Below are 13,718 nucleotides of genomic sequence, written 5' to 3' on the forward strand. Positions count from 1 at the left end.
GTGGCCATTGAAGGCTCAGGATTGGAAGAGTAATGCAGAGAAGTTGAGGCTTGGCACCACAAACAGTCTGTGTGAGGCTACTGGTGGTAGTACACCCATGTGTAGCACAAGTTTCTAGCATTATGTAGATGCCAGTAGCTGGGATGACCTCCCGAAGGATCGATAGGCAGCAAATGGCTGCTGGAAGAAGGAGATTTTCTTCGCATGTTAGGTTGCCATGCTCCTGAAAAAGACTCCTCCCCCATGCTCGTGTAAGGTACCTTAATTAAGCTCATTGGTTCACTAAGAAAAAAAAGAAAGGAACAAAGGAAAGAGAGAGAAATTAGTTCATTAAGAGGAGGGGAGTCTGAGAGAGTAAAGGAGTGGGAGGTGGGGCAGGGAGACTAGAGGGTGGTGGTATGAACATGACGAAATACACCGTGTACATGTGTGGAAATGTCATTTCACAGCCATTACTCTGAACATTTTAAACCACGTAGTGATCAGGTGTGGTAGCACACTTCTTTTAATGCCAGTACTAAGGAGGCAGAGGCAGGCAAACCTCTATAAGTTCACATATAAAACCAGGAGTTTTCATAACTAAAGATATTACAATAACGCCACAAGTTTTGTTATAGATTTGAAAAGGCGTTTCCTTTTGTGAATAGTCAGGGTTTTTTAACCAGTTTTTGAATTTTATATAACTTCATAGAAGTATCGGAATTATAATTAATGAGTCCAAGACTACAATTTATAGTAGGAAATGGAAAAATAAAACAAGTTAAAATCCAGCATTATTATGCTAATTACCAAATTGCTTTTTTCCTCTTTGGAAAATTTTTTGCACTTCTCATGTTTTACATGTGCTAATTCTATTATGACAATCAAAAGTAATTAACAAGCAAAAGTTGGAATTAACAGGAAATCAACATGAAAATAAAAACACACTATTCTATCAGAACTCCTAATGACTTTGCCACACCCACTGGCAAGTGTATGATGCAGCTCACTCCACTGATGCTTGCTTGTCTTGTTTTAAAGTTTGAGTATGTGTGTTTGTGTGTCTGGGGCAGGTACGTGCAAGTGTGAGTGTAGGTTCTCTTGGAGGCCATGAATGGGAGCTGGGTCACCTGTATCTAGAGTTACAGGCAGAGGATGCTGGGAACCAAATTCAGGTCCACTACAAGTACAGTATTGCCTCCTAGCCACCGAGCCAAGCCTTCCGTCAATGACACTGGTGGTTTAAATCTAAAGTGTGGTGTAGGGACTGGAGTTGGGAAGTGCTTCATTAGCTTCTTCTCTGGGTGGGGCTTTGGGATAGCAGCAGGATAATTGTGGAAAGTGAAAGCCATGTGCCTTGTGTGCAATGAGTTGTCAGGATGGTACAGTGGCCACAGGGCTTAACCAATACAAGTGTCAAATTTTAATTTAAAAATGAAAATCATGTTTGAGAACTGATGGAACTTGGTAGAGCCTTCCTCATGGGTTTTAATACTCACACAGCTAGAGGATCAAACTCTCTGGAAATACACACAGAACTCACGTTTCTTCAAACACTTTTATAGCAACTAGGGTTACCAGGGGTTTATAACAACAGTTTTATTAATTTGGCCCAATAGTGACCTAGCTCAGAGGATTATAAATCGAAAAAAATGCTAATACTTCCACAAATGGGAAGATGCTATCTGTTTATAAAATTTCCAGCAGTGACAAAGTATCAAAGCTGTGTTCATATTTACTTTATAGAACTTACCTTCCCAGTTTGTCCCCAAGCCACCCACCAAAGAACGAGGCGACCATTCCGCCCACTGCGAAGCTGGACACAGACAGAGACCAGAGCATAGTGACTATGTGAGCAGATCCTTCAGTCTCTTCTTCATCCCAGGCGTCTGGTGTTGTATATGCTGGCGTGACTATGAGTGGGGTGTCTGTGCCATTGATGTCATAGTTAATGGTAGCTCTTCGGTCATCCAGAGGAACACCCAAAACATGTCGATAATGGGATATTATTACCTGAGGAAATAAAACCACGACTTCAGAATTCCCCATACAGCATTTGATCTGCCCTTAAATGTCTGTGAGGTGTTTAAACAGGGTATCCTAATTGTGTGGGTTGCCTAATACAGATGTGGGTAGACTGATTTATACTCCATTGTGTCCTATAAAACAGATGACAAACTCAGCCAAGGGGAGCAAGGTGGGAAGAGACACCTGAAAGCGGCGTGGGGTACCTAGGAACAGCACCGAAACACATTGTCAACCAGCAGGAAGATGGGAGCAGGCACTTGCCTTGTGGCACGGTATTCTCTGCTCCAACCAAGCAGGAAAACTGCAAAGGAAAGTGGCATTAGCAAGCAGACTTGGGTTTTATAACACCTGCCAGAGGTGTTGGCTTTTATGAAAAGCTTTTTAAGATTTAAATGTTGACAGCTATTTACTCTGAAGGCATTCTTCAGGTAGAGATGGTATACCAGTATTAATTTTGCAGAAAAGGTTTAATGGTGAAATAAAATAGAAAAGAACACAGCTAAGTAAAAACTAAAGTTAGGATTAGGTAATATTCTATTACTTGGTAGATGTGAGCTATAAAGTGAGTCATAGACTTCCTAGCAGTTAGTGCAAATAGATCCAAGTGGTCAAGTCTGGAGTTGATGAGTTTTCAAGATAGGAACACCTTAGATAGAACCAAGAAGGTATAAAGACTTCTAGGGATCCTCAGAGAGGTCAGTATGTCCCAGAAGGAACGGTCCTCAAAGTTAAATTTCTAGCCACATTTTATATGGTGCTTCTGTAGCCATGAAGAAGCATAAAAACAGACTCTAGCAACACACTCCTCCTCCTCCCGTTCCTAGCAGTGACCTGGTCCCTGTTTAGCCCCAGTAAACTGAGTAGCTCCTCCAGCAAGACTGGACCTCAGTTGTTCCCCATTCCTATTAAGAATACAGTCCTATCTGGTAAAACAAGCTAAGAAAGGGAGACGTGTTATGAAGGTCTGACCAAGACATCTGTGGAACTGATGGCTGCCCTATAGAGATAGTATGCATAGAGAAAAGGCTGAAAGGAATTAGGCAAACCATTCTTAGCATGGTTTAATACATATGCAGAAATAATTGCAGGTGATTTTTGTCTTCTGTTTTCTCAATGGGCAAGTGTAATTTTTATGCTCATGAAAAATTGCGATTTAAAAATGCCTTTAGATGTTATTCAACCAGGAGAAAATGCCATCAGAAGTCCTTATTTTCAGTTCTGACTCAGGGGCTTAGATGGAAGGAGGGGCAGTCTCAGCCCAATCTTCCTGATAAGACCAGAAAAGGTGGTTTTGAGTAGGGTGGGACTTAGAGAAAGGAAGGGTGTCTAGGTTGATCCAGATTTTAGGAGGCTTGCCAAATTTGCACATTCTTTCATTATCCATAGAAAGATGCCTGACCCTGGTCTCCTGGACCCTGACCCTGGTCTCCTGACCCCCTGCATTATTCCCTCCTCGTCAGAACAGGAGGTTTGACACACTTAGGATGTGATACACACTTAATGAGAACACTGTCTTTCAGCCAAAGAGCTTGAGGAGCAGTCCCTGTCAGCTAATGGACTGTGGTCAACACACATTCCAGGTGTTCACACCTCATGACATCTGACATTTTCCTTAGAACTGTAAGAAAATCTGATAAAATGATAAGGCGTGATGAGTGTGTCTGTTACCCCAACACACCTTCAGTTCTCTTTCCTTACTGCACTTCTCCCCAGATGTGCTTGTTCCCAGTTTGAGTTGGAGCACAAGGACAGGGTCCTGGTTCCCTAACAGCTGTGGCAGCGAGGGAGTGTGAGATCTCTGTCTGTCTGTCTGTCTGTCTGTCTGTCTGTCTGTCTGTCTCTTTCTGTTTCTCTCTCTCTCTCTCTCTCTCTCTCTCTCTCTCTCTCTCTCTCTCATGAGAATCTGCTGCTTTACAGAAACTAGATACACAGAATACACACAGAAATGGCAGGATCTAATGTTTCCTTACAAAGTGCTTGCCTGGGCTGATATGGTTGTGGAAACCCTGAAGTGTGTAAGTAGGTGCTTATGACTGCCTTGACTGCATCGTCTTTCTGTTGTTTACCCTTGATCCCTGGCATTTTTTCATCCATGCTAGGGGGACAGCTGTGACCGAATGCTGCAAGGAATTCCTGCCTTTAGACTTCCTGAGCACGAGGTATTGAGTTAGCATTTTCTCTGAGCTCAGAGCACAGCAGTGTCAGAGATCAAAACTTACGCTCTGCCCTTTTTTTGACTCAGAGGGTTGTTAACCCAGGAGTCAAGGCCAAATTATCAGCTGTGGACCAACGCACATTGTACCAGGATTGCCCCATGTCTCCCACGTGGACAGATTATCTCACTGAGGAACGTATGATACAGCAGGCAGTAGGAACTGAGAGAGGGCTTGGCCCCAAAAGAACTCTGTGTGTCTCACTTGCCTCTTGAGGTGCATTGATCACACCGATGTCATATCCGAACTGGAAGGAACCCAGCACAGCAGTGAAGACAGTGAAAGCCAAGGTTCCGGTGATCTGAGGGATAAAACAGAAAGCTGTAAACTTGGTCTCTGCCACTCTGACCTCTGGTCCTCCACTGCAGACTGCAGCGACTCCCTGCCAGCTCCCTGCAGGCTCTCTCTCCTTCTTTCCCTCCCACAGCCATTCACAGTAGCCCCGTGCTCAGAAGGCAGTTCATAAGGAGAATGGGAAAGCTGTTCACCATTTTCCTTATATTGCTAAAAAGGAAAGAAAACAACCAACCCAAAAAACAAGCAACAACTATATCAACAACACCGCCCACCCCAGCAGAACAGCTTTTCCAGGGTACTAACTTAACTTTCTTTTTTGTTTCTTATACATATGTGCATGTACACACACACACACACACACACCCCACATTGGGGATGGGGAAAGGGGGTATAGAGAGGTAGGGAGGAGAGGTAGAAAGAAGCTATCAACCAGGCAGGTTTGAATCCCCTCTTCCCCCCAGTTTGTAGTTGAGGATAACCTTGAACTTCTCTCCCCACCTTCACCCCCATATGTTAGAATTATAGGCATGTACCACCATACCCGGTTTATGGGCTACTAGAAGACAAACTCACAGCCTTCTTCCTATTAGGTGAATACTTCAGCAATCCAGTTTAATCCCCAGCCCCACATCAATATTTTTTTTTCAATATTTAAAGTCAGAGCTGAGAAATAGAATTGCTACTACAGGGAAGAAGAAATGTCAGTGCAGACACAATCGTGCTGTTGTATCAGCACGAGATCAGAGCTTTACAGACATTTCCACACTACAGAGGTGCCCGCCAAGGGCCTAAGGGTCACCACCATTATCTGTCCCGCATCCAGGCATGGATACCTTTCAGGATTCAGCCCTTCATGGCCCTGAGCATAGAGGTGTGAATCGAGCTACAGTGCTTCCTCTCTGACATAAGGAAGCTAAGCTAACCCCACAGAGCATTCGACTCACAATTAATTACTCATCTAGTCATGCATACAGATTCACATATCAGGTACTTAGAACAGCCAGCTATAGAAAGAACCCAAACGCCATTCAATAGGGGCGGTTAAATAGACCCAATCGTAACATCATGATACACATTGCATATAACACACTAGAGAGCAGCTCAGAAAAATAATGTGAACAAATGTACTGGCCTCGGTTGTAGGTTTTATTTTTTTATTTTTATTATTATTTTTAATGGATGGCCTGGAATACACAATATAGACCCAGGCTGGCTTCAGACATACAGAGATTCTTCTGCCTCTGCCTCTGCCTCTGCCTCTGCCTCTGCCTCTGCCTCTGCCTCTGCCTCTGCCTCTGCCTCTGCCTCTGCCTCTGCCTGCCTGCCCCTCTGCCCCCTCTGCCTCTGCCCCTCTGCCCCTCTGCCTCTGCCCCTCTGCCTCTCTGCCTCTGCCCCTCTGCCTCTGCCTCTGCCTCTGCCTCTGCCTCTGCCCCTCTGCCTCTCTGCCTCTGCCCCTCTGCCTCTGCCTCTGCCCCTCTGCCTCTGCCCCTCTGCCTCTGCCCCTCTGCCTCTGCCTCTGCCTCTGCCTCTGCCTCTGCCTCTGCCCCTCTGCCTCTGCCCCTCTGCCTCTGCCTCTGCCCCTCTGCCTCTGCCTCTGCCCTTCTGCCTCTGCCCCTCTGCCTCTGACTCTTTTTTTTTTTTTTTTTTTTTAAGTGACTCTGCCTATTTTCCTTATAGGATCTTTAGTTTTTGCCTGAGTTGTGAGATTTTTAAATCTCTGTACTTGGGCATAAAGAATAAATAATTATCCCAGGCCCAGATTTTCTAATAAACCAACAGCTCAATGTTATCATCAATGAAGTATCACGGACATTCATTCTTTGGGAACCTAGAAGTTCTCCCGCCCACTGACTCTGAATCAAAACCTCCTCTGCTCTGGGGACTTAGCACATGAATAGCTCTTAGAACCCTTCCGTCCCCACTGCAAGTCCTTCTGTTAGCTCAGAATCTCACTTGGGCATGTGGAATCTGCAGGTTACACAGCTCCTTCTTTTTTTTCTAGCTTTAAGTGTTGTTGTTGTTGTTTTTGTTTTGTTTTTTTGTTTTTTTGTTTTTGCAGCCTGGCCCAGTCAGCAACTTTGTTCCTTGAAAGGACTATAGAACAGGTGTTCATTTTCTCTCTCTCCCACTCCGCCCCCACTGCTCCCTCCGACCCTCCCTCTTTTCCTCTTTCTCCTTCCCTCTCCTTCTCTTTTTTCACACTCTAAAGATACATACATGCACACATGTCACATATATTATATATTTATTACAAATAAAAGATACACATTTACACATAATAATATCTTATGTACAAGAAAGTAATATTTAAGATATGCATGCACACACATACTATATGGCACATAGTGTATAGGATTATGCAAGGTTTTCAATGCCTTTCTAAACTGTAGTGAGACATCTAAAATAAAAGCTAAAATGGGACTATTTCCCGGGTGAGTGGTTTGTCATCTTGAGTCATCTTTCCTTCAAGCTGTTTCCAAGGATCAGGGTTTCTTTTTGTTTACAGAAAGTAATTATCAGCAGCAACAAGGGACCAGATACGCTGGGCGGGCTCTAACACACTGGCTCTAACACACTCTCCATCACCGGTGTGGACACTGATGGGAGGCGCAGCACAAACACAGCCTCAGAGCCCAATGCTGAGGATGCTTCCCGCATGCCTACTCGCTCCTTCATAGGGACTATCTCATTTATTCCTGGCATTAATTTTCCACTGACGCTACAAAAATTCCTAGCAACCCAATGCAACCCAATTTATCTTACAGGTCTTCAGGTTAAAGGTCTGGTCTGAGTTCCTGCAGACTAAAATCAGTATGTTAGCTGGCTATGTTCCTTTCTGGAAACTGAAGAAGAAAAATTTTAGTTGGTCACAGAATTCACTTCCTAGTGGTGGTAGGATGCTGAGGTGTAAGGACTCTTAGTTGACTGGCTGTAAGTGAGGCCTCTTGGTTGCAGAGGCCAGCATACTCCTTGGCTAAGAATGGTCTTCCTCCATCGTCATAGCCAACAATGGCTGCTGTGTCCTGGATACATTGTACCCCTCAGGTCCTGACAAGTTCATCACTTTCAGGAATGCATGATATTAGATTTAACACCTCTGGATGAGCCTAGAGCATGCTGCTCCATCTCAAGGTCCTTAGAGATCCTATACCTGCAGAGTCATCTGGGTGGTGTGGCTGTCTACTTAGTCTGAAAAGGTTTGGTCATGACAGGAAAATTTTATGAAAACCACTAAGCACAAAAAGTCCCAACTACCCCCATTACCCAGTCTAATGGCAAAGAGCTTGCTAAAGCTAAGAAAAATATTGAGAATCCAGAGGGGACCTCATTCAGTTGAGGCCTTGGATTCCTAAAGGGTTTACCTATTCTCCCAAAGACCCTGCTGTTAGTCATTGTTTGAATAAGGGGGAATGGGGAAATGGATAGAACTTGTACAGAAGGCAAGTGGAAGAAAATCTTCTTTTTCCTAAATTTCTTCACAGACCATGAAATAAACTAAGCTAGACATATTTTTAATAGTCAAATTTTACTTGGGGCTTAATACATTTTGGTTAGAGAAACTAGTTCCTATTTCCTATTTAAAATATAATGCAGATAGACATGGAAGGATAGAATAGGAAGAAACATGGGAGATGCTCAGTGAGATGGCTCAGCAGCTAAAGGCAGGTGCCTCCAAACTTGATGACAATTCCTGGGACCAACATGGTGGAAAGTGAGAACTGACTCTGAGAAGTAGTCTTCTGTGCACGTGTGCACTGTGACAGAAGCACATACACCACACACACACACACACACAAACACACACACACAAACACATACACACACACACACACCACATATTCCACACCATACACATAACACACCACACACAGACACACACCACATACTCACCCACAGATACACATACATCACATACATTATACATACACCACATATACACATTACACACAGGATATACACCACACACAGACACACACCACATACCACACATCACACACATACATCACACAAATTATACATTCACCACATACACACACACTACAGACACATACCACACACACAATACACACATTATAATATAACATACACAGACACACATACCATGACACACACCACACATCATACATACCAAATACACATCGCATATATACATAGACACTCACATGCAAACCCACATACACACACTACATACACACACAAAGAATAAAAATGTTAAATTGAATAAGAAAGTAGCTGAGCCTTAACATGAGAGAAAATATGGCATTTATTTTGTGGCTTAGAAGTCATGTGGCATCTGTTGGCATGGACAAGTAGTTGAGAAAGTCAGAAGACTGAGAAAGGGGTCCTAGATGGCCTCCAGTATCCCTATGCTTCTGCTCCTTATGAAAGAGCAGTGACCGCGGGTGACAGAGGACTGACATACTGTGACTGTTGTCTGGAGGTGCCTTGCATGCTGTTCTTTAAGTAGAGAGCACACAGCGAAGGCTTTTTAGTCATATGACTGTCATGTCATGACCTGGGCTTATCAATAACCATCTATCAACTTTCTACACAACATCAATAAGATACAGAACCACATGCAAAGTCTGAGAGAGGATGTGCACTCTGCAGCTGAGGAAGCCATGCTCAGGGAGGGTTAACCAGTCTGGGGCAGACATCCCAGTAAGGAACATTTAAATTCCCACTGCTTAATCAAAGAACAGACTCTCCAGTGATGACTGATTGACAGGAAAACATATGATTTGCCTCCACGTGCTCCCGAAAACCAGGCCAAAGGTGAGTTCGCATCTAACTTTGAAAAAGGCCAGCTAGTTCTCATTCCATAGGGTTTTCAGTCGGAAAGGAATGTAAGAAGTGACAAGCTTATCTGGCACCTCCATTTTCCAACAGAAGAAATGGAGAACTTAGAGTCTGCCCCTCCTCTGAACTTTCTGTGCCTTGCGGGCTTGTCCACACTGACACCCCTAACTTTCTTGAGCCCCAACCGCTGCCTGTGCCTTTAAACTCCAGTGGGTCCACAAAGCTGAAACGTGCTATTCTTTATGTTGGTCCCCACATCTTCTGTGTTCTTTTAGGCAGATCTTTAGCTCTTGAGGAAAACTCGTCTTTAGTCTCTAAAGCACAGGGAAGTTACCAGAGCCTGAACTGCTCTGGACTGGCGCTGTTAAGCATAGTACCTTCTTCTTGACAACATCATGTAGGCATCAGGTCTATGACTGCTGCCTTTCCACAGTTCCTGAATCTGAACAACATCCCTGTAGTTACCAATTTCAGAATCGTTAGTGAGTCATTACAGTTTTTCCTGATGTAGCTGTATCCTGAGCTATAGTGCTCACAGAATCTCTATTTCCTTAGAGATTCTTTAAATATGTGTTGCACAAATACATAACTGACATTTAAACATTTGCCCTCTAAGCCTTCCTCATGTTGTCTTTTTCTTACTCTGAGCTCCAGAGAGATGGCTTCATAAAGCCTAGAGTGCCCATATCATAGCCCAGGAGTCCTTACATTGGCACAGTGTAGACAACACAAAGGTCAGTTGATTTAGTCTGACTCTCAGCAGCACACAGCATTAGAACCCACCTTTGAGCCTGGCTGATTCCACAACACGTGGTGTCCTTCACCAAGGGGCGCTCAGCTCAGTCCTCACCATGTTAGTGTGTGAGAGCCCCACTCTTAACAGGGCTAAAGATTTATCAACTTCTATTACTGTATGCAGGGGTTGGGGAGAGCTGGTAAGCACAGAGAATGACACACCTGTTTGAAGGTTTTATTTGCAAAGGATTCTATCTACAGAGACATTGAAGTACCAGAGAAATGAAAACCCCATGGCCTTCACTTTGCTCCCCAATGATTACCTAACTCTCACCGCATTGGTTTCTTAATGTGGATTTGTTTGGCTGAACGAGCTACAGAGTATCTGTGCCACCTCATTTCTATGACTTCAACAGGGACTCTCCTTAAGAACATAGGCATCTCCCTGTCTGATTGCAATGCTGTCACACCCATGACTACACCACAGGCTATGGTAATACTAGCTAAGAGTCAGCCCAAAGTCATAACCCCCAGATGGTGCTTCATCTAATCTTTTCTTCTTCCCCATGGTCCCAAGTAACCTGCAACAGTCAGTTCTCAGTCTCCTAGTCGAGAATTCTCGTTCATTCCTGAGCATTTTTGAACAATCCAGATCCAAGTTCATGATTGGATTCCTGTTAACTTGCCCCAGCTCTTGGGGGCGATAGGCACATTCAGTAGCAGGCTATTCAAAACAGCAAGTATCCTTAGATGTCTGATTATAGAATAAGAAATGTGAGATTTACTTAGCAGCCAAAAGGATAAGTAATTGACCAAAGAGGTAGCCCAAATCTGTGGTAACTGTACTCCGTGTTAGCATAAACTGAACAGACTCCCTTGTCTTGAACAGATTCCCAACTGCCTCAAAACCAAAAGTCAAAGGAACCCAAGGTTGCTGTACCTTGTCTTCTGACATAGTGCTTGTGGGGAGTTGTTGTCTCAATCCAGGTCCTGTTCTGAATGTGGATGAGTAGCTGACCAGCCAGAGTCCTCAGCTCTGCCTGGTTATACATTGTAGGAGGAGGAGCAAGCGGAGGTGAATTCTAACCTTAATTGAGGCTGAGTATTGATGGTAATTCAATCAATATACCCTGACCTGTGGCTTGAGAACAATAGGAGGTCTCATAAGTTACAAGCCAGAGGCAGTCACATTTTAAGGGCTGATGAATGTGGCAGAAATGGGATGGGGACAGGTGAGAGGAGCAACCTGTGGGGTATTTTAGAGAAGCTGAGCCATGCTGTGTTGTGGGGAAGCCGAAGTCAGGAGGGGGGAGGGTGCAGAGCAGTTTGCTCTGCAGAGAGCTAGTGCTGTGGGCTCTGTAGCCACAGACTGTAGAGGCATTGGTTTTCTATCTGAGTGAGGGCCGGAGGGGTCTGCACTGTGACTTTTCTGTGTTTTAGTTTTGTATTGTTTGGTTTCTGACTTGACCAAATAGAGATAATAGCACAGGCATTCTGTTTTGAGGGGATTAAACGAAATAGCACGATAAACGTTTGGCATACAAAAAAAGTTCTTGGTAGATGGTGGCCACATGCTTTCTGTTGTTATTAACTCAGTGTATTTCAGGATGAGACATGCAGCCGGATGGGGTGACACACATCTGTAATGCTCACACTGGGGAGACTGGGACAGGAGGACTGAGTTGGAGGCTCATTGGATGTCATGGGAGTTGCAGGACAGCCTTGGCTACACATAGAGACCCTGATTGGGAGAGGGAGTGTGTTTGTTATAGCCTTGGGTTTCCAATAAATTCTACTCACATGTCTTAATCTTGTTTCTTTCTAGGAATCCCCTCTGGCATCTGATCCAAAAATAATGAGGGAGATACCAAAGTTAGTGTAGCTTCACTGTGACTGGCAGCTGTGGTTACTGGCACCCACAGAGTCCTTATGGGGCCAGTTCGCAGCAGAGGAAATGTGAGAGGTGATGGTAAAAGACAGAACCATGATGGCCAGAGGGAAACTGGAATTAATTGACCTGACTTTCCCACCTCTCCTCATCCATATCCTCTCTCTCTCTCTCTCTCTCTCTCTCTCTCTCTCTCTCTCTCTCTATCTCTTTGTTTCTCTTCTCTTCTCTTCTCCTCTCTCTCTGTCTCTTTGTCTGTCTGTCTATCTCTGTCTGTTTCCCTGTGTCTGTCTATCTCTGTCTCTGTCTCTCTGTCTCTGTCTGTCTGTCTCTCTTTCTCTCTGCCTCTCTATCTCTCTGTCCATCTGTCTGTCTATCTCTCTGTCTATCTGTCTATCTGTCTCTCTCTGTCTCTCTCTGTGTATGTGTGTTGTATGCACATGTGTTTGTACTGCTCTGTGTGGAGGCCAGGGATTGGTGTTAAGAGTCTTCCTCCACTACCCTATACCTGTCTCTATTTGAGGCAGGACCTCAGAGAATCTGAAAGCCACATGCATGACTTTCACAGGTCAGCAGATCCACTTCAGTGCAGGGATGATAGGCACTGCCAGGCCATGCCTAGACTTTACGTGTTGGGGTCTTGAACCCAGGTCCTTTTGCTTACCCATTGAGCTCCCTCTTCAGCAGCTCATTTCTGTAAGTTGACAAGAGGAGAAGCAAACAATTCAGTTCAAAGCCCAAACTTCAGTGGAGCTCATCATGGTCATATGCTCTAACTTGTCACCAATGAGACCCAGTCACCTCCTGCCAGGACTGAAGTGGGGACACAGCATGCAGTGTCTTAGAAGGCAGGCGCTGAGAGTGCTAATAGCAGTGACATTAATCTTTATAGCGTGCTTTTCAGTCCCAAGGTCTGCTCAGCGCTTCTCAGGGCTTGACTGGCTTACTCATCACAGAGTACTGGTGTGGTGCTATTAGAGAGAGCTGCTACGTTCCGCTTTGGCACGGGCTTTCCAGCACCCCAAGATGCGCCAAGGGTTCCTGCGTCCAGTCCTATGCAGCACCACTGACGACCCAGAGTGGAGATGCCCTGTCAGTGTTTCCCACGGACTTGGCTCTGCAGAAAACACACTTATGCCATGGTTAGGAGTGACGGCTGCCTTGGGTTGTTTTTCTACCTTTGTCCTTTTAAATCTGCTTTGAAGTCATGGTGTTTGTCTTCATCATGGCTGTGCCAGGGAGTCCGAGACTGCTGTGCTGACTCCTGCGGGTCGCCAGAGGCCAGGGGCGCTGCTCCTCCCCCACTGCAGGCACGACTCACTTAGACTTTACAGCTTCTGGGGGTGGGCTAAACATACCTGCAGGCTGAGGCTGGAGGGAGGATATTGCACAGGCTGATTTTACCAGGTGAATTCAGGTCACAGACCGACCTCATGCGAAACCGCTACGGTGGCTTCAGGGCGCACAGAGGAGCTGCGGGTTTCTGTGGGATAATGTCTGGCAAGGAAACCTGGCTCTTTGTACTTTGCCCTGGGATGACGTCTACCTACTGAGTTCTCAAAAGCACTCAGAGATTCCTGCTGCACTGCAAAACCAGCTCTGATTATGATCCCTCTGTCTCGGTGCTTCGGTGCCCCTGTGCCCGTTATATGCAGGCACAACCAGTACTGGGTACTAGAGATTGAGTTCAGGTCCTTGTGTTTGCAGAGCAAATGTTCTGACCCAGCAGGGGTCCTCATAGACCTGGCTTTATACTTTAAAACCTTTCAGGTCACATC

General features: G+C 45.0%; 1 protein-coding gene across 1 annotated transcript in view; it reads right to left on the reverse strand.

Annotated features, from left to right (window-relative positions):
• Positions 1-11,127, reverse strand: part of Slc2a2 (solute carrier family 2 member 2) — a 28,023-nt gene extending 16,896 nt beyond the window's left edge. The window contains exons 1-3 of the mRNA XM_032898577.1: positions 10,993-11,127; positions 4,429-4,521; positions 1,733-1,992 (exon numbers count right to left, since the gene is read on the reverse strand). Coding sequence (XP_032754468.1) covers positions 1,733-1,992; positions 4,429-4,521; positions 10,993-11,007 — 368 coding nt within the window. The 5' untranslated portion in view covers positions 11,008-11,127. The remainder of the gene's footprint in view (positions 1-1,732; positions 1,993-4,428; positions 4,522-10,992) is intronic.
• Positions 11,128-13,718: the final 2,591 nt, after the last annotated feature.

This window comes from Rattus rattus, chromosome 3, assembly GCF_011064425.1.
Source record: "Rattus rattus isolate New Zealand chromosome 3, Rrattus_CSIRO_v1, whole genome shotgun sequence".
Lineage (NCBI taxonomy): Eukaryota > Metazoa > Chordata > Mammalia > Rodentia > Muridae > Rattus > Rattus rattus.